The sequence below is a fragment of the Hirundo rustica genome, chromosome 1 (assembly GCF_015227805.2).
Source record: "Hirundo rustica isolate bHirRus1 chromosome 1, bHirRus1.pri.v3, whole genome shotgun sequence".
Lineage (NCBI taxonomy): Eukaryota > Metazoa > Chordata > Aves > Passeriformes > Hirundinidae > Hirundo > Hirundo rustica.
In genome coordinates this window covers 49651991-49674941 of record NC_053450.1, presented here as the reverse complement: position 1 = coordinate 49674941, position 22951 = coordinate 49651991, and the positions used below count along the sequence as shown (strand labels likewise).

Genomic DNA, 22951 nt, shown 5'->3' with positions numbered 1-22951 from the left:
ATCAATGTCCTTGTTGTAGGAAGAGCTACAACCTAAAACTTTTATTTTCTGATATGACTCCCTGAACTTTTGTTTCATTTTTTTAGGAACTTCCTTATCAATTTTCTCAAAAGACCAATCTTGATTCCTGTCCTCTACTCAGAGATTTTTTTTTTTTTTTTCTGCTTTCGATTTTCTATTCTGGTTTCTGCAGCAAGTTAAGCACTATTATTTGAACAGCCAAAGTGAACATGGAAAAATAATTTTAAAAACCCAAGGCAAATAGGTACAGCCCCAAAAATCTCCAGACATTTCTATTAAGTCCTGTACTCCATTCTCTTTAAGTGTTTACTTTCTGATAGTAAACACTTGTAAACTGAAATAAATTTGGGACTGCCATCTTACATCCTGAACATCAAAAAAGCTCCGTAAGAGATGGAGAGATGATCCAGCCATTACTACCACTAAGGACTGTATGTCTGGAAAACAGCAATGAAAGATGGGTGCCAGGATCCAGCCCACAGTAAAATTACTGCACCAAAGAAAAATTACACTATCTGTAAAAAGGGAAATGGGGCAGAATAAAGTTTACAATTTTTAAGCTTGTAAACTTACACATGAGTTAGATTACTCCAAAATAAGTTTACTTTTAAAAGCCTAATGTAGTCAGCTATTGCACAAAAAATGGAACTAAAATGCCTGACTAGAGACTATGTTGCTTTTTTTCAAACCAAAATTGTTCAGCTTACCTTTTCTAAATCCGGCCAATCCACAAACTGCAATTTAGCTGGGGATCCTGCTACTAAATTCACTCTGATAAAATCGGAAAATTCACGCCAAGCAAAGCACAATTCTTTGCTTCCAAGTAAAGAGGGTTTATATCGAATACCTTTTACTTTCATTGTTTGAGTATTTTCCTATTGAGAAACAAAGAGAAGATTTTATCAAGAAAGAATAAAGTACAGTAAAATTTATTAGTATTTTTTCAATATAGCATTTAGCATTTATGCTAAAAATACTGTTTGGTGCTTTTACTGTGAGACAGTGGACCAGTGGACTAAAAATTAAACTACAAGTTTTATTCCTTGTGTTAAATTTATATTAACTTCATGAGTAAGAAATAACCCATTTCAAACTCAAGAATTTCTCAGAAACTTGTTTTTTCAGGTTATATCTGGCATCTTTTAAAAGGTATAGATACTAGTTCTTTCTAAAAGGTTCTTCAAAAGATCTTAAAATAACTGTACCAACATAAAAAACCACAGAAGACTAAAAGCAAGATAGAAGAAAACATACAGAACAACAAACTAAAAACAAAGCAAACCTGACTCAAGCATGAAGTGAACAGGCCTCCACACTGTATAGCTGCAACAGTGGTAAGGTTTTTAACAGATGCAGCTGTCCTCCCTAGAACAGGATCATACAATTTTAATGCTTTAAGCAAGCAACTAGTGTGTAATTTGACTACCTTTCCACTATTTTGATTCAATTCTGTGTAACAGAATTAAGACAATTACCACACAAATGCCACTAAGAAATAAATTATATGAAATCTTATAAATACCTGCCAAGTTACTTTCAAATTTGATTTATCAAGTCCAGGCCCAGAAACTCCCAGGGAATTTACACACGCAGATGTCATTGTCTGAACCTGATTTCCAAACTGATCTGTAATCATTATATCTGTTAAAAAAGATTATAACAATTAAAACAATTATTAGGACGAGTACCTCAGAAGCTGCTTTAATCAAACATTATACAACATATGGAATATAAACATACACAACACAGATCCAATATAGAGAAAATTTAAATAACTATCACTAAATCACAGACAGGCTGAGGTTGGAAGGTATTTCTGGACGTCACCTGGTTCAAAACCCCTGCTCAAGTACGGCGACCTTGAGCCAGTTGCAGACTGGCAGCTTCTGAGTATCTCCTAAAAGGGAGACTGCACAACCTCTGGGCAATCTGTGCCAGTGCTCAGTCAGCCTCACAGTGAAAAAGTGTTTTCTGATGTTCAGGGGCACATCCCGTGTTTCACTTGGTGCCCACTGCCTCTGTTTACTGTCTCTGAACACACCTGGGAAAAGCCCAGCTCCAACTTCTTTACACTTTCTTCAGGTTTTTATATATATTGATAAGAACCCCCCGTCTTGTGGGTATAAACCAAATGCATCTATATAGTCATATCCCATATTTGTGCTTCCAGCTTTTTTGAATAAAAATTATTTCTTACCAAAAAGTTAAAGAAAAAAAAACTTAAAATTGAAAGCTTTTTTTCAACTTCTTAGTTCATTCTATGTGCTTTCTTCATTCACACACAAGCTTTTAATGTCCCAAAATACTATAAGAAGTTTTAATTTCTCACTATGTCATACTGCATACAGGAACAAAAGGAGAATGAGAAGACAGATCTCTAACATGCCTTCCTCTTTGTTAAAGAGTGTCACTTTGAAGTCCATGACTTCAGATTTCAAAATACGTGAACTAAACAAAAATTTATGAAAAATTTGAACTAAGTGTGATGAATGTCCTGAGGCACAAAGTAAGAGGCAAATTTTACGAGAGACTAACTCCAGAATTCTAAAATGGCAATTTGGAAGTCTGATCATCTTTCTGTGAATTAAAATGTACATCTGGTTTTTATATTGAAGTAGTTGAAGGTAATTTACTCTTGATGACATCTATATATATAAGAGCCTTAACAAACTGCCAAGCAGAAGAAACGTATCTTAGAAGAAAATGAAGAATATGCAAACACTCACCGATTTCACTCTGCAGTTCTTCACCCATCTGCAGTGTGTTTGAGCCTTTCAGTTTACATTTAATATGTTTGGGTTCATCAGGAAGTGGTCTGAGCACATGAAAATTGACTTATTTCTCTTATCAAGGTAAATGTAACATATTAACAGGCATGATAAATATCTTAAAGAATCTTAATGCTTGGTCATGTAGTGTATTTTATTTTCCTACTACAGGTCTGTGAAATGACTAATTGCTGCAAGCTTACCCCAACACCAGAGTGCTGTGAATTAATTATTTAATTTTAACCTATTGAAATCACATGAAATTACACTAAAGTCATTTAGAATCAGATGCCTCTTGAAAAACTTTTAAGATACAAGTCAAACTCACTATGAGTGATAAACAGGTAATTTTAAAGTTCAGTCTACAGCCTGTCAGTTTTGACTGAGAAACCAGATGAGAACTAACTTTGCAGTGATACTTCTTTCTCCTCAGTCACCAGTCACCTAACTCTCCAGTAAAATTAGTTATTCTGTGAGCTAATGTTTAGTGCAAGTTTACAACCACATCAATAATCCTCTTCAGCGTATGTATACTCACACAAGTGATTACAGGGCTGGATGCAAGCATATCACAATGTGCCTATCTTCCACAGAGGTAATGTTCTCACACGTAATAAATTTACACAAACCCTTCCCACTTCCCAAGCTTACATTCTCCTGTTAATTTGCCAACCACTTTCATCATTTCAGCTTCTGTAGAAAGACTGTTGTTTTACCCCAAAGTAATGACAGCTACAATGCTATGCCAATGACATGATTAATAAAGAAATATATCAAATGAGCAAACCTGACTGTGAATGCACTCTCCAAAGACACATGATCATCAAGGTAAGTAATTAGACAGTAACGTACATCTTTTACTGAAGTTGGTACTTTTACATCAGGTAATAATCCCTGCATCAACAGCTCTCTGTCAATTTTAGGTGTCCAGTTGACCTAAAATTAAAATTTTATAAATTAATCAAAAGCTAAATTACAATGACTAGCTACATAATAAATCTTGTAGCCATTCTAAATATGCTGACATAACATACAGGCAAAAGCAGCTTTCAATGGAAAGCCAGGATATTTCCCAGCAGTAAACAATGCTATCTGCTGGAATACAGTCAATTACTTGAAAAAAACCCCAAGCACACCAAAACATACATTAGGTTCCCTCACTGAACTTGAGCTAGCAAAGATACAAGTGTGATATATTTGGTGAATCTCTATGTTTGTCTTAGGCTCCACACAGACAGGGGGATAAGACAGGCAAGCAAGCCTTCATGGGGAACATGCCTATTCCAAGTTCCTAAATGTTGGGAAGGCCTGAACCTGAGGAATCATAACTATGCCATAATTATTTTTATGCATTTAGGAGAAGCACTGGAAATACTAACCTGTTTTTCATAATATTACCCTGAAGCATCACTTAACATTTAATTAAAAATATTTAAAAAAAATAATTAGGAGAGTTTCCATGTTTATTAATACAGTTTTAAAGAATATTATTTCGTAATCTGACATTTATGGATTTTAAGGGCATCAGCTTTGTGTCTCTCCCCCATATTATGCAGCTGTTTAGGCAAAAGTACTTGCCTTGATTTTTTCTGTAGCAGCTGCAGTTATGGGTATTTCCCTTTCTGCTTCATCATACATCTGAAATATAAGTTTGTTCATGACTTGGCCAGCAACACAACTGATTTCATCCTGATGTTTAATCTGAAGAGCTTTTTGTCCGTTCATACTTAAGATCTGTAATCTTGCAACATGACTGCTAGGAAGAAGTCTTATAATCTTTTCCACTGGTGGCACATCTTTGCAATTCTATTCATGGGTAAAAAAAAAAAAAAAAAGATATATAATTAAAATATTTTATTTAGATATGCATACACATAATGCCATAACAGCCTATGGTTCTACTCAGGATTACCAGGTATGACCAGGTGTCCAAACATGAAATCAGCTTGACTTGTCAAAAGTAAATAAAAAAGATATGCCAATATACTTACAACTTGTAATAGATACTAGAATTGATACTAGCTGTTTAGATTATTTTCTATTCCACAAGTAGTAGGTCATAAAATTTACAAAATACTTTTTAAGCGTAATCCTAAGTATCTTTTCATATAATTCATCTTGCCATTTTAGTATTTATTCACACATCTTTCCATGGTAAAATACACACGGGTCTTATTTTCTTCAGCAGCGTGACTCTCCTGACTACCAGAGAACTGGAATGTTCAGTAGCATTTAAAAAAATTAGTACTTCGTCAGCTTTGGAACTGAAATGCCACAAAAAACTATTGATTGCCATACCTATTCTTACACCAAATGTTTATGCAGTAAGGACAATTTGTAAAACAATCCAGGAATTAAAAAAAGGGAAGAAAAATCCCAGAAAACATGCGTATTTCTGAAACACTTCAGGGATTAAACATAGAGTAAGAAGCGAAGAAAAAAATGGAAAAAAACTCTTAGCTTTTTAATGGATTTCTATGATTTTTATGATTTTCTATGATAAAAAAGCATAGCCACCTGATTATGAGGCTTATGATACCTAAACTAGTAACTTTGGGCACGCTAAGATTATTCATAAAAAATGCTGGCAACACAGTACAACAGACTTTTCAATCTTTTGTCCAAGCACTCCAACCAATACTTACAAGTACTTCAAACCTTGCTTTCAGCATATGGTCTTTCTTAATATTCTGTACATGTATAACTGGACCAGTTAAAAAGTTTGTTCCTCCATTACTGCAATCCACAGAATACACAGGAAGGTCTGAAGCACCTAAAAACTATTTAAAATGTAAGATTAAACATCAAGTTTCTCTTACAGAACTACCATGATCATTTCAGAAATCATTACTTGCACAAGTTCAAATATATAGATAATTATATACAGAAAAAATTATATATTTCAGTTTTCCAACAACTGTAAGAATAACACCTGTGTTTTTCTGCAGGTGATAAGGGATGTGTGGGAGAAAGGAATAAGTTCTTGAAATAAAATATACTATCTACTTACTTGCTTTAATAACACACAATTCTGCCATTATGCAAAAAATTTAATTAACTCGTGAAGTAAAGTTCCTTTTCATTAATTTATTAAACATCACGCATTAAAGGAATTTAAACATCACACTCCACATGTCATCATATCACTGCAGACCCAGCCTACAGGAAGGGCGTGTACACATATAAAGTGCAAATGGAATGCAGACTATTTTGCTGAAATCCTTTCTGGATTTCACTAGAATTGGGAAAGCCACTTTCTTGAGTCAAAAAAGAGGGCCAAAAGGGGAAGATTTTTTACTTCCTAAAGTCAAAACAAGGTATGCATTCCCTTCTGAGTTTATGTTGGTGTTTATGATAATAGCCTTATCAAATATTACTTTTAGGCACTAGAGTTGAATGTTCACCTTAAAAAATACCAAAAGTAAGCTTTCTGAAGTTACTTTTCCGAATAAATTTTAGCATTGTATATAATAAATACGGCCTAAAATACCTTAGAATTGAACCTATATATCCTCACCTAATTTTCTCTTCCATTTCTAAGGTGAGGTTCCACTGATTCTAAAACTTACCGAATGGCTCATAAGAGGTCAGAGAGTCACAGTTATGGCTAGTAAGCTGTAGAAACTTCAAAAGCATTGCTAAAGATATTAAATTCCACACAGATTCCAAAACAGATTCTTTTTCTGACCTTTGAAAAACAAGAATCAAAATCCTTATGGCACAGTAAGAAATGCAGGTTACCTTACAATGAACAATCAACTCTGGCTGCACTGTTATATTTCCTGATTCATCCAGTACTTCAACCTGGAAGGGAAAAGCTGTACCATTTTCAATCTTTAGAATTTCTGAATCTGGTTTTACTTTCAATTGACGAGGAGGGCCTGTAAAAAATGGACAATTGCAGAACAATAGTTATATTTTAGATAAATTATGAGACACTGAAATTCAGTTTTTGCTATCTCAAAGAGTTTCTAAAGCCAAGCTACCAAGATATTTGTGGTAACAAACCATTTCAAACAATTCAGGTATAAATATTGGTTTGTACTGAAAAGTTCTAGACACCTTCTGTCCTTCAGTACATATCATCTACCAATTTTTTGAATTATTTTAGTAGAGAACACTTAGAATATACAATGTGTCAAGACATGATATAGTTCTGTTTACACACTATATGGATTCACACTCATCAAAAAAGAAACCTGGAGCTTTCTTCTGATGTGATAAACCCCAAAATATTAATGTTGAGATATCCAATTAATTGCCAAAGCTATCACAGCTACAATCTGCATGCAAAGAAATGAAAAAGAAAATTTTGTAGTCATTACTTAGGTAATAAAGTGAAGTGATTCAAGTAAGTCTATCTCCTGGAACACATTATTATTTTATCAGTTTTTAAAAAGAGAAGGAAGTAATAGATTACCATTAAAAGACAGGAACAAAGATGGCAATTTTTCAGAAGCATCCTTTATGCATGATTTATTAAAACTTCTATTTCAAACCCACTGGCTGAAGAATGAGGCTGAAATAGCTTCTATTATTCCTTCCTCAAAAAACAGCTTACAAAGCCAAGGATATAACTCAAATGAGAAGAAAGAGGCAGTGAAGCATCTCTACATCGTCGAAAGCAAAATGAAGGATGAAGCTGCCTTCAGTCCAAGGTAAATAACAGCAGCACACAACACAGTCTGTCCCAAGTCCAATCAATTCACTGTTTTCTACATAAACCCTTAACTCTTCAAAAGATAAAGAATAATGGACTAATCTGTGCATTATTGGTCTTACAAAGTAGTAGACAATATCTCTGCAAAATGAGATGGGCAAGACTTAAGTTTGGTAATCTGGGAGGCCAAAACTTAGCTTTCATACTATATCTTATATCCCAAATCCAGGAAAACCCAGGTAACAAGGGATAACAGATCTCATGTAAAGGGAATCCTCAGAATCAAGACATCCACAAAACATAAAATTCTGGTAAGGGCAGTGTCCTTACAGACCTCTATGTTCCTGTCTTGCATTATGATAAATTAAACACGTAACATTAAAATTTCAAACACAATTCAATTGCCAAAGCATCCCCCTTTGCTGGGGAAAGAAACCGAATGAGCACTTATTAATTCCTAAGATGTTTTCTGCAGGGAGAACACAAATTTTCAATGCAGATTAGTACAGGTTAAAAGTCTTAATGCTAAAGAAAAACAAAAATATAAGAAATTCATTTGTTCAATGGTACTAGATTAGAAAAAGATTTAAAGTAATTAAAAGAGAAAAATGTCTCAAATAAGCAGACAAAAATTCCAGCCCCTAGAATATTAGAAAAAATTCGGCTGTGAGTACAATGATACTCCTACCAAAAATTACATAAATGACATGCTTTTAGCTTTATTTCTTTTCTAGTCCTCACCCAGATCCTTTTTTATGCCTCATTAAATATTTTACTCTCTTGGAAGAAGCTTTCATTAATAGTGTCAGCATAAAATTTAACAAAATTTCACTAAATATTTTAAAGATACTTACCAGGCTGCAATCTTATTTTAATGACTTGTGTATCTTCTTTCAAACCAGGAAGAGTAATCTTCAGATTAAAGTTCTAATGAAAAGAATATTTTAATTATTAACCTTAAACAAAACCATATAATAATCTCACATAATCATGTCCATTTGTATAGATATTAATTTAAGAACTCCTTAGAAATTGTCTTGCAGGTCTACAAAAAATAAAGATTTTTTTTTTTTTCCCCTGTACTGAAATCTGTCTTTTCCATGTTATTATAACCAGAGATGTCAAATTCAGGATTTGTGTAGTAAACTACATGATTCCAAAACTATAAAAAGTAGCTATCATAACTTTTGGGATTAATGGGGAAAAATACAGCAGTTCAAAAAAAAGGTAGCTTTAAAGAAGGGGTCTGCAAGTTCTGTGTTTGCCACTCCTTAGCAAGGCACCACTACCACTGTCCATCTCATCTTTGATTAAGGATGCAAGAAAAATAACTACTCTATTTTTCTTACATGCATCACTAAAAACAATTTTCACATTAAAATCAGAGAATGAAAAATAATAGTAAGAAAGTAACACCCTTTCTTTTTAAATTATTGTGGTATGATATTATTTCTATACTGCAAGTTAAATGATTCTTGGTCTTGCCCCTCACCAAATCTATCTCTTGCTAAAGTCCGGCACATTTGTTCCTATACACTTTATTTCTCATAAAGCACTCCATCCTATGCCATTGTTCTTGCCCTTCACCTTAAATTCTGAACCTTGCCCACAAAATTTAATACACTGAACACCATTTAATTTTCAATCAGCAGGTATATGCTCTTTCTCATCTTTCCACAGCAACATTTGGATTAAACCAATCTCAGCGCCAGTTCAAACTAAGAGAGCTGATGTGGTGTGCTGGGTACACTGTACCACAGGCACCCATGTGTTGCTCAGCCCTTCCAGCTCCAGTCCCATCAGCTGAAAAGAGTGCAGGTGTGGGAAATACAAATTGCTCCACATAGAGCTCCAAGAGAGATAATTTGAAAATATCTCAAGAAATATCTGTGGTCAATAGTATAGACCAAACTTAAGCTAACACTATGTGACAATTCATTTTACACAAAAATTATTTTCTCTATGTCTTTTTTTTAATACGTTGCTTCAAGCTTGAATTTATTAGCCTACCTTGCCCTGGCAACTATTTACACAGCCTTTAGCAGTAACACCCTTAATGACACACTTTGCTGCCACAGGTATGTCTTCATGCTTCAATGTTAATCCACTAGAAAAATATATAGAAAGCACAAGAGAATAAATTTTAAAACGGTGTTTTAATACACAAGATAATTTCTGATATTCTTATGAAAATAAAAGCAAAAATATCAATTAATTTATGTGAAAAATTCCCAGTATATCATTCAGATAAACTCTAAATTATTATTATATTATTGTCATATGAAGAAAGGGCAAAAAAAAAAAGATGGCTGAATTACCTAGCTTCCAGAACTGGTCTAATGCGATTTGTCAAGCGTGTTGCATGACCAAATTCATCCTGCAATTCCAAAGGAATGCTAAAAGGTACTCCAATTCGAAAAGGAAGCTCCAAGAGACCCACCACAAATTTCTCTGGTTTGCCCTCTAAGAGAAAAGAATAATACATTTTTAGAAAGAATTATGAGTGCTCCTTCACTGTTTTTTGATTAAGGCTGCAATTAAGTCAAGTGGTTTTCAGATGCAAAGTAAACAGGCTGTTCAGAATACTGTTATAACCAAAGTCATGCTTTATTGATTGATGCGCTTTTTTTAACTTACACTAAAATAAAAACAATAGTTAAAATATAACAGCAGGAGACTACAGCATAAGAAACATAACAGGATAGTCAACATTCCCAAAGTATTCAAAACACCAATACAGCACGTGAAAATTGCTTTGCTGGTCACAGCAAAGTGAACAAGTTCCGTGTGGACAGCTTTCCTAAATATTTAATTGCTTTAATTCTAGTAAAATAAATCATTCATGCAATCATTTTCGCAGTTCTACGACTGCCCCAAATTTGAGAGAGAAAGATATGTAATGATGAGTATTAGAAAAAAAATGTCAGTGTATCTTTCCTGTGAAACCAGGCCCCTTAGACTGTCTTCAATTAGGTACTAACAAAGAAGACCAAACAGTGGTAACGTGGAGTGTGCATTAAGTGGAGAATGTAAATCAAGAATCATATTTTGTGGAAACAAAGTATCTTGACCACGTGGTCTTTGAAAAAAGAAGCAATGCATGGTGAGTTAAATGGTAAATTAATATCCTACCAAACAATTTCGAACCAAAATTAACAACTATTTTCAAAAACCTAGGGGTGTCCATTATCAGGGAGCTTCCTTTGCACAAAAGATGATACATACCTTGTATTAGCCAAAATTAGTTAAAGAAAAAGAGCTTGACCTTACAGTGTCTACAACTTTATCATCTTAAGTGAATGATAAAACTGTAAAATTATTTGAGAAAGTAACAGAATAACTTCCACAATATGAAAGTCAGTAACTAGCAAAAGAACATTTCTGAACTAAACCCACAAACCTTGTAGATTGACTTAGTTTTAACCAGCATTTATGGTATTTTTTAGCTTATCAAGAACAACTATAAACACTCAGTGACAACCTGCTGTTAGAGAAATAGAATAATTTGCTTCTCAGCCAAAAATGCCTTTTCAATTTAGACTGTTCTTTTCTGGATTTTTAGAATCTACATCTCAAATGTAGCACAAATGTTAATATTTTGGAATAACACGCATGAAGCTTTATGGCTGCCTCTGAGAAAACAGAAAACACAATTGCAAAAAAAAGGACTTGAAATATTTACCTTTAAAAACTGACAATACTTAAAATGTGGAATTATCCTCTGATTAAATAAAAAGGCAGCAATAGGTAGGTAAAGCTGATTTTGGTATCCCTTGTGTTAAAAATACCATACTATTAGCTAAATAGATTTTTCAAAATTTTTATTCTTTCCAATGAGATTTGTTCATTTCAGTTGTTATAGCTAAAGGAATCTTTTATTGAATGCTGCCATACTGGGGGAACCCACACTACTATTGGAAAGTAGTAAGAGTCTCTTTTCACTTTGATAAAGAGATAAAAGAGGAGACAAGGTTCACTTTTGTTCAGAGAACAAGACTTTTTCTTTTCTTTTCTTGAAAGTTCACGGAAATATCTTGAGCCTTCAATGGATGTTTTCAGACATATGTTTAAATAACTAGTCTTTTCAAGTAGTGCCAAACATTTTTTTTCCTTTACTGTCATAAAAGAATACCTCTTTCTACTCTGCCAAAAAGCAGAAGCTTTTAGAAGAATATGCTATTTACAAAGAACTCTTTTCTGCCTTCAAGAATTTGCATCCAAAGCTTCTTGTTTTGTGGAAGAAATAGAAGGCTACAAAAAATACTGATTTTTTTTTCCCCCCTTTATCTTCTGAAGACAGATGTTAGCTATACCTCCCAAAATTGTGGGGGGAAAAAAAAAAATCCATTTTAATATTAAATGCAAAGATATAAGCATTTTTTTTACTTTCTCTCTTCCCGTCCCCCTTGTAGATAAAGTTCACAGAATGGCTGAGGTCAGAAGGGTTTTCTGGAGGTCATCTTATCCAGTGCCCCTGGCTCAAGTGGGATCACTTAGAGCCAGTTGCCCAGGAGTATGTTTAGACAACTTCTGATATCCCCAAGAAAGGAAACGCCACAACTTCTTGGGCAACTTGTGGCAGCAGCGCTTCACCTTTATAGTGAAAAAAACTAAACCTGTTTGGAGAGAACCTCCTGTACTTCAGTGTGTGCCCACTGGCTCTGGTCCTGTCACTGAACACCACTGGAAAGAGCCTGGTTCCACCTTCTTGACACTCCCTTCCGTTGTTTATAGACATTGGCAAGCTCCCCATGAGCCTTCTCCAGGCAGAGCAGTCACTATTCCCCTAGACTTTCTTCAGGTAAGAGATCATGGAATCAGAAGGGTTTGAGTTGGAAAGACCTTAAATATTATGCAATTCCAACTCCTTCTGCCATGGACAGTGACATCTTCCACTAGACAAGGTTGCTCAGAGCCCCTTCCAACCTGACCTGGAACACTTGCAGGGATGGGGCAACCACAACTTCTCTAGGCAAATTGTTTCACTGCCTCAGAAGCCTTCAGTCCCCCTCATCATCTTCATGGACCTGTGCTGGACTCCCCCCAGGATGTCCGTGTCTCTGTGTTGTAGTGTAATGCGTCCAGTTCTGGGCACAGTACTACTCCAGCTAGCCTCATCAATTCTGAGTGGAGAGAAAGGATCAACTCCCTCAACCTGCCTCTAATGCAGCCCAAGAGGCTGTTGCTGTTCATTGCTGTGAGGGCACATTGTTGGTTTGTGTTCACCTGCTGCCCATCAGGACTTCCAGATCCTTTCCTGAAAAGCTGCTTTCCATACTTGGGTGGCAGGTTGGGGGCTGTCCTTCTGCAGGTGCAGGACTTAGCCCTTCATGCTGAATTTCACAAGGTTCCTGACAGCCAGTTTCTGCAGCCTATTGAGGTCCCTCTGGATGGTGGCAAACTCTCAGGTGTATCAGCCACTTTTCCCAGTTTTGTGTTATCAGGGAAACTTGCTGAAGGTACGTTATTCTGTCTTGTTATCCAGATCATTAATGAAGACATTAAGCAGGATCAAACCCTGCACTGACCTCTGAGGTAACCACTACTTGCCACCCTCTAACTAGACTTGGAGCCACAGATTACCACTCTCTGGGCTCAGCTGTTCATTAATTCACCTCAGTCTGTTCATCCAGTCCAAACTTCATGAGCTTCTCTGTGAGGATTTTATGGGATCTTACTGATGAGAACCCTGCTGAAGAAGAGGCAGACAACATCTACTAAGTTAGTCCTCTCAACATAGAAGGTGAATCCATGTTAACTACTCCTGTTGATTTTCTTGTCCTTTGTGTACCTGGAAATGGTTTTCAGAATTAGTTGCTTCATCACCTTCCCAGTGAGATGAAGCTGACTGGCCTGTAGCTCTGTGTCCTCCTTCTGCTTCCTGTTGATGGGAGTGATGCTTTCCCCAAAACATCAGGAAGTTCTCCCGATTGCCATGATTATTCAATTAGTGTGAGTGGTCTCACAAGGATACCAGCCAGCTCTCTCTGGCTCATGAGTGCATCCCATCGTAGCCCATGGACTTAAGGTATTAGCAGTTTGCTTACGTACTTCCTGGCCTGATCATCTTCCACCAAGCGTGTATCTTCCTTGCCCCAGACCTTTGACCAGTCTTTGGGGCCTGGGATTCCTGAGGTCTGTCTTACTAATAAACATTAAGGCAGACTATTTCAGTATCTCGGCCTTTTCCACATCCTGTGTTCCCTGTCTCATTCAACAGTGGGCCCATGTTTATTCCAGCCATCTTTTTTCACCTACGTATTTAAAGAAGCCCATCTTGATGACTTTGGTATCACTTGCTAGTGATTCCATTTTGAATTCATATTAGACTTTCACTTTCCTAACCCCATCCCTGCATGCTTGGATAGTGTCTCTGTATTCCTCCCTGGTTACCTCTTCCCATTTCCACCTTCTGCATACTTCTTGGTGTTCAGTTTTGCCAGTAGCTTCTTGTTCATCCATGCAAGCCTCCAGGAATTTTTGTTTGACTTCCTATTCATTGGGATGAACCAGACTTGAGCTTGGAGGTGAGCTATAAATATTAATGAACTTGCTTGGGCCTCAAATCTGTGCAGGGCCTCTTCCCACAGAGCTCGACCAGGCAGATCTTTGAAGAGGCCAGAGCCTTCTCCTCAAGTCCAGGTTGTGAGCTTCCATTTTTCCCTTCTTCTTCCAGCTTTTCTGGTTTCCTCTGCCCTTCAGAACAGGGACTCCTAAGGGACTCTGTCAACTACTCACCTAAATAGGCCAAAGTCTGCCCTCTGGAAGACCAAGGCAGCAATTCTGCTAACCCTTCTCCTTACATCAAGAACAGTGAACACAGTAAACTTTCATTTTGTGATCAATGTGCTCAAGCCAACCTCCAACCACCCACCAGTGCTTCTCTGTTCACAAAGAGAAAGTCACAAAGGAGAGAGGCCTCCTCTGCCAGTTGTGTCGGCAAGTTCTCTTCAACACACTCCAGGAACCTCCTAGACCATTTCCTGTCTGCTGTGCTGTATTTCCAGCGGACATCTGGTAAGGTAAAGTCCCCCACAAGAACAAGGACTAGTGACCCTTCTCCCAGCTATTTATGTATTTAATCTGCCTCTGCATCCTGGCTGGGTGGCCTGTAACAGACTCCCACTACGGTATCTGCCTTGTTGGCCTTCCCTGCTCTCTTAGCCACACACACTCATCGTTAATTGTCACCATCATCAAGTTCCAGAAAGTCTAAACACTCCTGGGCTACCCCACCACCTCTGCTTTCATTTTGATGCTTTCTGAAGTGAGTTTTCTAGTAAGCATCGTAGTAAGTATTTTATGATCGTTAACCCAAAGAGCCATATCCACTACAACCAAATGAGAATTTAATTTTGCATGGGATTCTTCTTTAATTAATTAATTTTTAAAAATACTTTAATCTCAACATGTTTATTTTAAACATATAACCCGTTTTTTAACGAGTTCCTGTTGTTTATGCAGGAAAGTTGGCCTAACAAACACTAGTTTTATGAAAGAATAATTATGTCAATGGCATGAGGAAAAGGGGTGATTCTAATGAAGTTTATTTTTTAAGTACATTTGGAAAAGTTCACATCAGGGAGCTTTAGATTTCATCAAAACTTTATTTTTTATGTAAAACTGCCTGGTGCAGAGCCAACACATTATATGTGAAATCAAAACCTACTACAAAACCCACTATTTTTTTCCTGGAAATGCTTCAAATTTGACAGGCAAATGCTAATTTTCAGTGCTGAAAACCACCTCTCAACTAGAACATGACAAATTTTGATAAACTATGAATCAAACAGAAAGACTAAAAATAGGAGAAAAGTTTGGAATACTTACCTACAATAGTGAATTTAAATACTTTAGATGGCAGAGGCCTTCCTGCATAAGTGTCTGCATTACTTTCATTCACAACTACTTGCAGTTTCAAGGAGTAGTTACCAAGTTTCTGAAGATTTTCTAAACAGATATAAAAATACAATTAGAAAGAAAAAATAAAATAAATAAATATGATGATATTGAATAAGCAAACTTACCCATTTTTTTAAACCAGTATGGCCACTTGCCTCCATGCTGACTGATATGGGAAATGATTTCTTTATTCTCAGTAGGTGCTGCAAAACAAACACTTAGCTACATGTATTTAAATTTTACACCATAATTCTTAACTTTTTAAAGCTGGTATCACTGATTATTAAGTATTACTATCACTTCTGGATCTAATAAACATCAATTCAGCTTTACTTCAACTAAACACATTGATCACAGCTAAAAAATGACTTCCCTGTCTAATTCCATTTTAATTAAAACTTGCTAGCCTCAGGCACATTGCACTGAAAGTAGCAGGTTTGTAAAGTTGAATTTTATTAGCTCTTTGGTTGTATTCTCCCTGTTAATTATGAGCACACTGCACTCCATGCTGGCAATGGACCACCCTAACAAATGACCACAGCAAAACTGATTAAATGAGAACAATGATAAAAATGTGCAGCTGACGGAACTTGTAACTGAAAAAAGAGAAAATTCCTGTTTTGCTCGAAATTGTTTTATCTGTCTTTATAAACCTCTGCAGAACTAAGACATACAAAAACAGAACACGCTGAAACTCTGAGGCAGTTTTAGTGACCAGTTCTATAACCTAAGATAAATATAGAAGTAAGATTTATTGTTGGAAGTGTCAAGAGGCATTAATACTTTTTTGACTGGAGTGAATTTATATTAGATACTAAACAAGTCTGATCCCTACTTTTATGCAGCTCATGTAAATTGCTAGGCTAATTACAGAAACATTATCCATTTTACCCATGTTCTTATGCAAGTTAAGTTGACAGGCTGGAATTGATAGGCCCTCTGTACTTGTGACCGAAGATATAATCAAAATATAGCATTAAGACATTAAATACATGGCATTGAGGCAGTTGTCATTTCATGAAAAGTGGCTGTGAAATGCTACATGCAGTGGTGCAGTATTGTCTTAACTACCACATCTATTTATCAAATTCTAGTATGTATTTTTTATATATACATATGTTATACGATTAAACACTTTATTATCTATTATGCACTTTAAAAATAATAAAGATACAATTAAATATAATGAAATACTCACAATGCAAAATAACCTTGAGTTCAACAAGAAGTTTCTTTGAACCTCCGTGGCTTGTACCTGGAAGTTTTTGCATTGCTTCTCCTTTTTTATTTAAAATTTCTATTCTTAATGCTCCTGAATTTAAAATGAAAAAATGAAGGCTTTTAAGGTATGTCACGGATTAAAAGTGATCAGAGATTTCTGTATGCTTGTCTTTTTAACAAGGGTGCATGATGTATTTTTAAACTGGCATTTAATGTTTTAGTATTTGGAAGGAAAAAATATACCTATTGGTGTACCAGCAAATCTTGATTCATTTGGTAACAATTCATCTCCTTCAGGCCATGTTACTGATAATTTGTCAGGAAGTCTAATTAAAAAAAAACAGGGTGAACATTTTTTTCAGTAAGTTAAAATAAAGGGCAATTTATCTTTAGTTAAAAAGACACAGAGCTATTTTTGCGGTAGGGAAAGAATAATCAAATCCCAAGCTATTTCCTCTTGGCTTGTTTTTTCTTTTTGTTTCTACTGAAACAGCTGACTGCTGCCCCATCTAGGAATAAAACTGAACTTTGCTTGATTCCTGATTAAATACAAAAACTGTAATTAGGAACTCCACCATTATGTAATTATTACTTAATGCATACCTTGCCATTTCATCTTCTATGTATTTTTTAACAACTTTGTCAGAAACTGTTCTGTCAAGTTTTGAGATTGGAATAATTTTTGTTTCAGCATACAATGCCTGTGGTTCCTGAAATAAAAATTCAGTGCAGTTATAAATGGCCAGACTTTATAATACGTCAAAGAAGAAAAACCTCTAAATCAAGAGACTAGACAAGTCAACATAGATATAATGCAATATGCTAATAAATACTGTTTTAAAATTTGGTGAAACCACAAGGGTTACAAATGGATACACAACATACTATTAATGCTAACTGTGATGCTTTATTTCATACACAAATCTTAATAAATCAGACTGTTCATAACGAATAATAATTTTAATATATTCACATTAAAGCTAAAATTGAGTATTTCTAGACTGCTGATTGTCAAAAATAACATAATTTTCAACTACTATTTAAAGGCAATTTAATTAGGTCAGACAAGGGATTATGTTTAAAGATTTAACTAGCTGTGTGAATCCTTTCTTCTTACCAAAGCAATTTGAACCTCTCCTCCAGTGGCAAATATATCCCCATCATGGTCTCCATACAAGTAAAATTTCTCAATGCTCCCATAGAATATTGGATGAGTCTTAGTAGTTTTCACCTATAAGCAGAGGGCACCAATTAACACATTATTCCTCCATCAAATGCACAGTACCTGCCTTTTATAGGATTCAACTAACTTACCAGCTGTCCAGTTTTGTATGTTTTTCCATCCCACTCTATTGCAGCATACACTGTCCAAGGGCTCTGCATTCTTTTGGATGGTATATCACTACGTGCAGTTATCCCTTTAAAGACTGTGAATTTTATCTGTTTGTCATATTTTTCATGACAGTCTTTGAGCCACAGAGCAAATTCTCTGTCAATTTTCATTCGCTGCTCCTATAAAGAGATTACAAAGTAAGTACGTAATAACAACATATTCTAAAATTTGAATCTGACCACATCAGAAGCCTGAACAATCCTAAGAGTAGAGATACCGTACAAAAACAACAAAAAAGCCAAAAGGACTGCATTGGACTATATGACCTAAAAATGTGTATTCTATTTCATCTGTTGAAAGCTGTTTTTTGGGAGATGTTGTTCACTTGTAACTCCAGGGAGGAGGGGGGCAGAGGCCTTCTGATAATGGCCCAGCCATTCAAACCAGGTGGGGCAGTGCTTCTTATCTCTTTCAGCACCCCTCCATCCTCCAGGGGGATATCTTCTGATAATGGGCCATTAGGGCCCACCAATGACATGACACATTCCATCATCCCATTGTGAGATGCTCCACACAGTGAGGGGGGAGCCAGCTGTTCCTAGCTAGATAGAAACTGGGACTGAAGGACACAAGGGATTCAGTTTTCCCACTGGATGCCTGGAGGAAGACTGGACCCATCTCGCCACCACTGAACTTTCTACAGGACCATCTCTACTCCACAGAACCACATCTGTTACTCCAGGAGGACTTATTTGGACTGCTTCCAACACCCTCATCAACAGGGTGTCAGGTCATATCCCTGACTCTGTCAGGGCTTTTTCCAGGATTTTTGTTTGTTTCCTTGCTTGTTTTTTTGTACTACTACATTTGTATTTTTCTTTTTTTTATATTTCTAGTCAACTGTCTTTCAAAACCAAGACAAAGACACACGCAAAAAAAAACCCAAAAAAAACAACCCCAAAAGAACAAACAAAAGAAAATGGAAGAAACAAAGAAGGAGAAATAAAGACACAAAGAAAAAAAGGATTCTTCAGCTGGAAACCATTAAAAAATTCTAGGAAAGTGATATTTCAGGTTAAAAAAAAAAGTGCTTCCCCCAGCAGCCATATTCCTCTAGGAAAAGGGCCTCTCCAAAAAACCTGTCATATAACGACTAAATAAAATAACTTTTAAAGAAAATAGAAGGAAAAATACTGAGTTAACTTTTCAGATTTAAAGATTCAGCTTTACTACTCACTAAACAGAGAGACATGAACAAATTACCAGTGAGCAAAGGTTTCTGTATGACATGCACTGAAGTTCACCAAGAAGAAACACTTAACAGGATGCAGTAATTACCTGTCCATTGAAGATCCTCGTGAACAGAGTATTCTTATCCTTCAGCTTCAGCTCCAGATCCATGAAAGTGAGTTTGTTTGTGCTGACCTGGAACTTATCATTGGTAAACAATGTACCAGAAATTCTGTTGTAGCATTCAATTGGTGCCAATCCTCTCTTCTTTGGAGGAGCGCACCAGTCAAAACTTAAAAGGAGAGTGTCATTAAAATCCTTTTATATAAAGAGAGGTTTACATTACAGAAAGAGACTGTACAGATTACCACTTACTCTTCCACAGTTGTGTATGGTATTAATCTTCCATTCCAAAAGCATTCAAAAATAGGCCTTTTTCCTCTGGCACCTTTTTCTACTAGGAAACAGTCGTCATCATCATCATCATTTAATCCTTGATTTAAAACAAACAAACAAACAAAAAGTCTCCTTGAATATATTTCCTTAAAAAGCTAATATATCAAAACCCATAGCAATCTTAATGAAGAAGTACTATTGTTATTATATTCAGCACAGATGCAATGTACATTATATCAAGCTCATTATATACAATATTAGGGTTTTCTTTCCTCCTTTAGAAATACCAAGCAGAAAAACTAAGAAGGGTAAAGAAAAAATCTAAATGGAAGTTAATTATTACCAAATCTACCAAATTTGAAAATTTCAAATTTGAGTTTACTTTTCCCTTAGTTTCAACTGATGTCCTTCTAGTATCATAAAATTCTCCCAATTAACTCAATATTTGTTTTGTCAAAAAAACCCCTAAACAAACAAACAAAAAAATCCCCAGCAAAGAGTATTTTAAAACTCCTAGCATTTGAAAACTCATCACAACTGAGTAAAACAAATTTTAAATTAAAGACTTCAGACTACATCCTGTCTTTTGCAGTATTTCGATACTAGAATCTCTTGAAACTAACTGCTCATTTTTTATTACTCTGTTGGAGTAACTCTGTTGGAGTAAAGATGCAGTCAGGAAAGTGAGAATTTTCAACTGGACTACATTCCATAAGAGTTTATAATTTGAAATCAGGTGTTATGCTAAAGATAAGGTTTACATGACAGAGCTACCACAACAGCAAATTTATTCACAGGATCTGTTCATCTAAACGTATGTTCATCTAAAAGTTCATCTAAAAGTTCTAAACCAAACTTTTCTGTTCTGACACACCCCAAATCAGGTAATACTTTGCACTTCCAACTTAAAATTGCTCTAGTTTTTATTTCATTAGAATATTCAGAGTAGTAGGACTGTCTGTGATAGGACTGACAAGCAGCAAAACATTTCACTTACTTGATGGGAAACATGGATCATCAGGGTATGTTTCCTTATCATAAAGGAAGGGATGGTATCGGATGATGCCTTCGACTATGCCTTCTTCTTCAACATGTGCCTTAAACTCAAAGCTATCTGCTGCAGTATTTATATACAATGTCTGCATGTCATCTTTTATCTCCCTCAGATTGACAATCTTTGGTATTTTTCCCTTTTCAAACATTGAAATCTGGACAAAATGGAAAACAAGTTGATTATCCTTAGAGTAAAAGACTTACAGTAATAAGCACTTTGACAACTGACTGTTAGCAAAGGAATTAGTTCCTACACTGCAATGCTAAATAGAAGTACTTAAAAAAATTAAACTTACATACGCAACTTGAATGATGTATTTTGAAATGCATGATTACAGAGAAACAGGCACAATATGAAATAAGGTTATCAAAGAAGACTTTTGACTAACATGTATAAAATCTCTTACCTCAATATCGATGTTGTTGAAAGGGGTTATTTCTTCTGTTACAGCATTAGCTTCATTTCCTTTTGGCCCATGGATATAATAGTGATAGATATGTCTGAAATACATTTCAAAAAAAAATACCAAACCAGCAAGTGAAATTAAAAAATTGCACCTTATAATTTTAAAAATTCTAAATAAGCTCTTATTTTTATTAAAATATACCTGGTTTGTTGCACTGTTATAAATAAACTCCTTGACAACATATATATGGTACAAAAGATTTACTAAAGGGATTGACTCCTTTTCATTCCTCTCATCTCTGTCACACACAATCACATCAGGACCAATTTTTGGGTAAAATAATTGGAAACAAATTAAAAAAAAAACAACGCAAAAGTGAAAAAACCTCCACAATTGTTACATGGCTACAGACCTTTTGCATCAAAGGGTAAACTAAAAAAACTACTGTAAATCGTTCTGCACTCTGGAAATCAGAAAGAACTAGAGCCACAAGTCTTTCCACATTTTGCCTCTGACACCAGTTTTATGTCGATCATCTAAGAGTAATACAAACATGTAACAAACAATCACTATCTTTACATTATTTACAAAAATTTGAATATAGGTAGGAGTCATGGATGTGATCTGCATAATAGAAATAATTTTTCTGTTGTAAACATTGCTTTCTAATTGGCATTTTTCCTCATTTAAGAAACTTCAAAAAATCCACATGGTCAGATAGATTAAATAATTTCATAGAGAGATGCAATCTGAGAAAACTGAGGAACTTAACTCCATTTACTTCAACTTTTCAGCAAGCTAGCTAGTTCTTTCAACTTCAAAGACTTAAACCTCTGGGGGATGGTTTGGAGAAAAATGAGATTGTACCAGTCAAGGGGACTGAATGCATGACAAAAGTCAAAAGCACCTGCAAGTTCATCTTTGCTTCTGACATCCACTGTACTACATGTTCCCCACATCTTGGTGGGGAAATGTTGGTTCCCAGAAAAAAGCTCCTCATGGTCTCACTGCTCAGGATTTTATGGTATGTCCAAATCGCTTAGTATTTTGTCTGCACTTCTTCTAGACTTCAAAAGGCAGTCTCCTGGCCTAAAGACATTGTTATTTTAGGGGTTCATCTTCCCTTCAAAAGCATCCGAAAATAATGAGGGTTGTGCTGCAGCGCATTAAAGCAGAACGAAACTGGTATCATGCGCGTGTGGCAAAAGGCATGGCAGAAGGGAATGGGGAGGTGGTCGCGGGGAGACAGTGAGGCAGGACTGTGTAGCACTGGAAGGCTAAATAACTGGTTTTACTTTAACAGCTACATATTGCACCTGCGTTCTATCTCAGAGGCAGCTCTTTTACTTCAAGAGATGGCTGGAAAGAACTAACACACACTTAAGTGTGAGTGTTCACTTGACGAGTACCTGGAAGCTAATGAGGAACCCGAGTTATTCTCTGCATGTAGAGGTACCCTGTATTTTCACGAGATTAAAAATGGTTTCAGCAGCAAGTTTTTATTTGTATCACTGAATGATATTTCACACATAAGATAATATTTCTCATATTAATCCTCCTTTACGTATATCTATTTTTATCAGATTATAGGTATCACAAAAATAAAACCATAGTTTGAAAACAAAGTTCTATAGTTTACCAGATTTTGAAATTGGTCTGAGTTTGTATTTTAGTTTACATTCACAGATGGATCCATCATCTTAACAGGTAAGCCCAAACTATTCACAGCTATCACAGGCATCCCCAGGCTCTGCAGGCCCACTGATGACATTATGAGTACAGAGCAGACAGTGTCATATATCCTTTTCCCTCTTAAACCGGGATGAAGCAGCAGTACTTTCTTTTACTGTTGTTTTAAAAAGCCAACCAACCAAAAGATCCCCTAAACCTGTAAATACAAATCTAGGTACCAAGGTTAGGAGCACAGCTGTGAGCAAAGCAACTGATTAAGTTGTTAGTA

At 35.7% G+C, this 22951-nt stretch overlaps 1 protein-coding gene across 2 annotated transcripts in view; it reads right to left on the bottom strand.

The window, feature by feature from the left end:
* The window catches only part of SMCHD1 (structural maintenance of chromosomes flexible hinge domain containing 1), a 77352-nt gene that overhangs the window by 24129 nt on the left and 30272 nt on the right, over positions 1-22951 (bottom strand). For both annotated transcript variants that reach the window (XM_040059952.1, XM_040059945.1), the window contains exons 9-29: positions 20992-21085; positions 20529-20739; positions 19511-19628; positions 19244-19427; positions 17887-18084; positions 17690-17803; positions 17176-17282; positions 16816-16898; positions 16550-16663; positions 15477-15554; positions 15280-15399; positions 9768-9912; positions 9460-9556; positions 8304-8376; positions 6531-6670; positions 5435-5569; positions 4368-4595; positions 3577-3725; positions 2748-2836; positions 1544-1662; positions 729-896 (exon numbers count right to left, since the gene is read on the bottom strand). In XM_040059952.1, the coding sequence (XP_039915886.1) occupies positions 729-896; positions 1544-1662; positions 2748-2836; positions 3577-3725; positions 4368-4595; positions 5435-5569; positions 6531-6670; positions 8304-8376; positions 9460-9556; positions 9768-9912; positions 15280-15399; positions 15477-15554; positions 16550-16663; positions 16816-16898; positions 17176-17282; positions 17690-17803; positions 17887-18084; positions 19244-19427; positions 19511-19628; positions 20529-20739; positions 20992-21085 (2764 nt within the window). The remainder of the gene's footprint in view (positions 1-728; positions 897-1543; positions 1663-2747; positions 2837-3576; positions 3726-4367; positions 4596-5434; positions 5570-6530; positions 6671-8303; positions 8377-9459; positions 9557-9767; positions 9913-15279; positions 15400-15476; positions 15555-16549; positions 16664-16815; positions 16899-17175; positions 17283-17689; positions 17804-17886; positions 18085-19243; positions 19428-19510; positions 19629-20528; positions 20740-20991; positions 21086-22951) is intronic.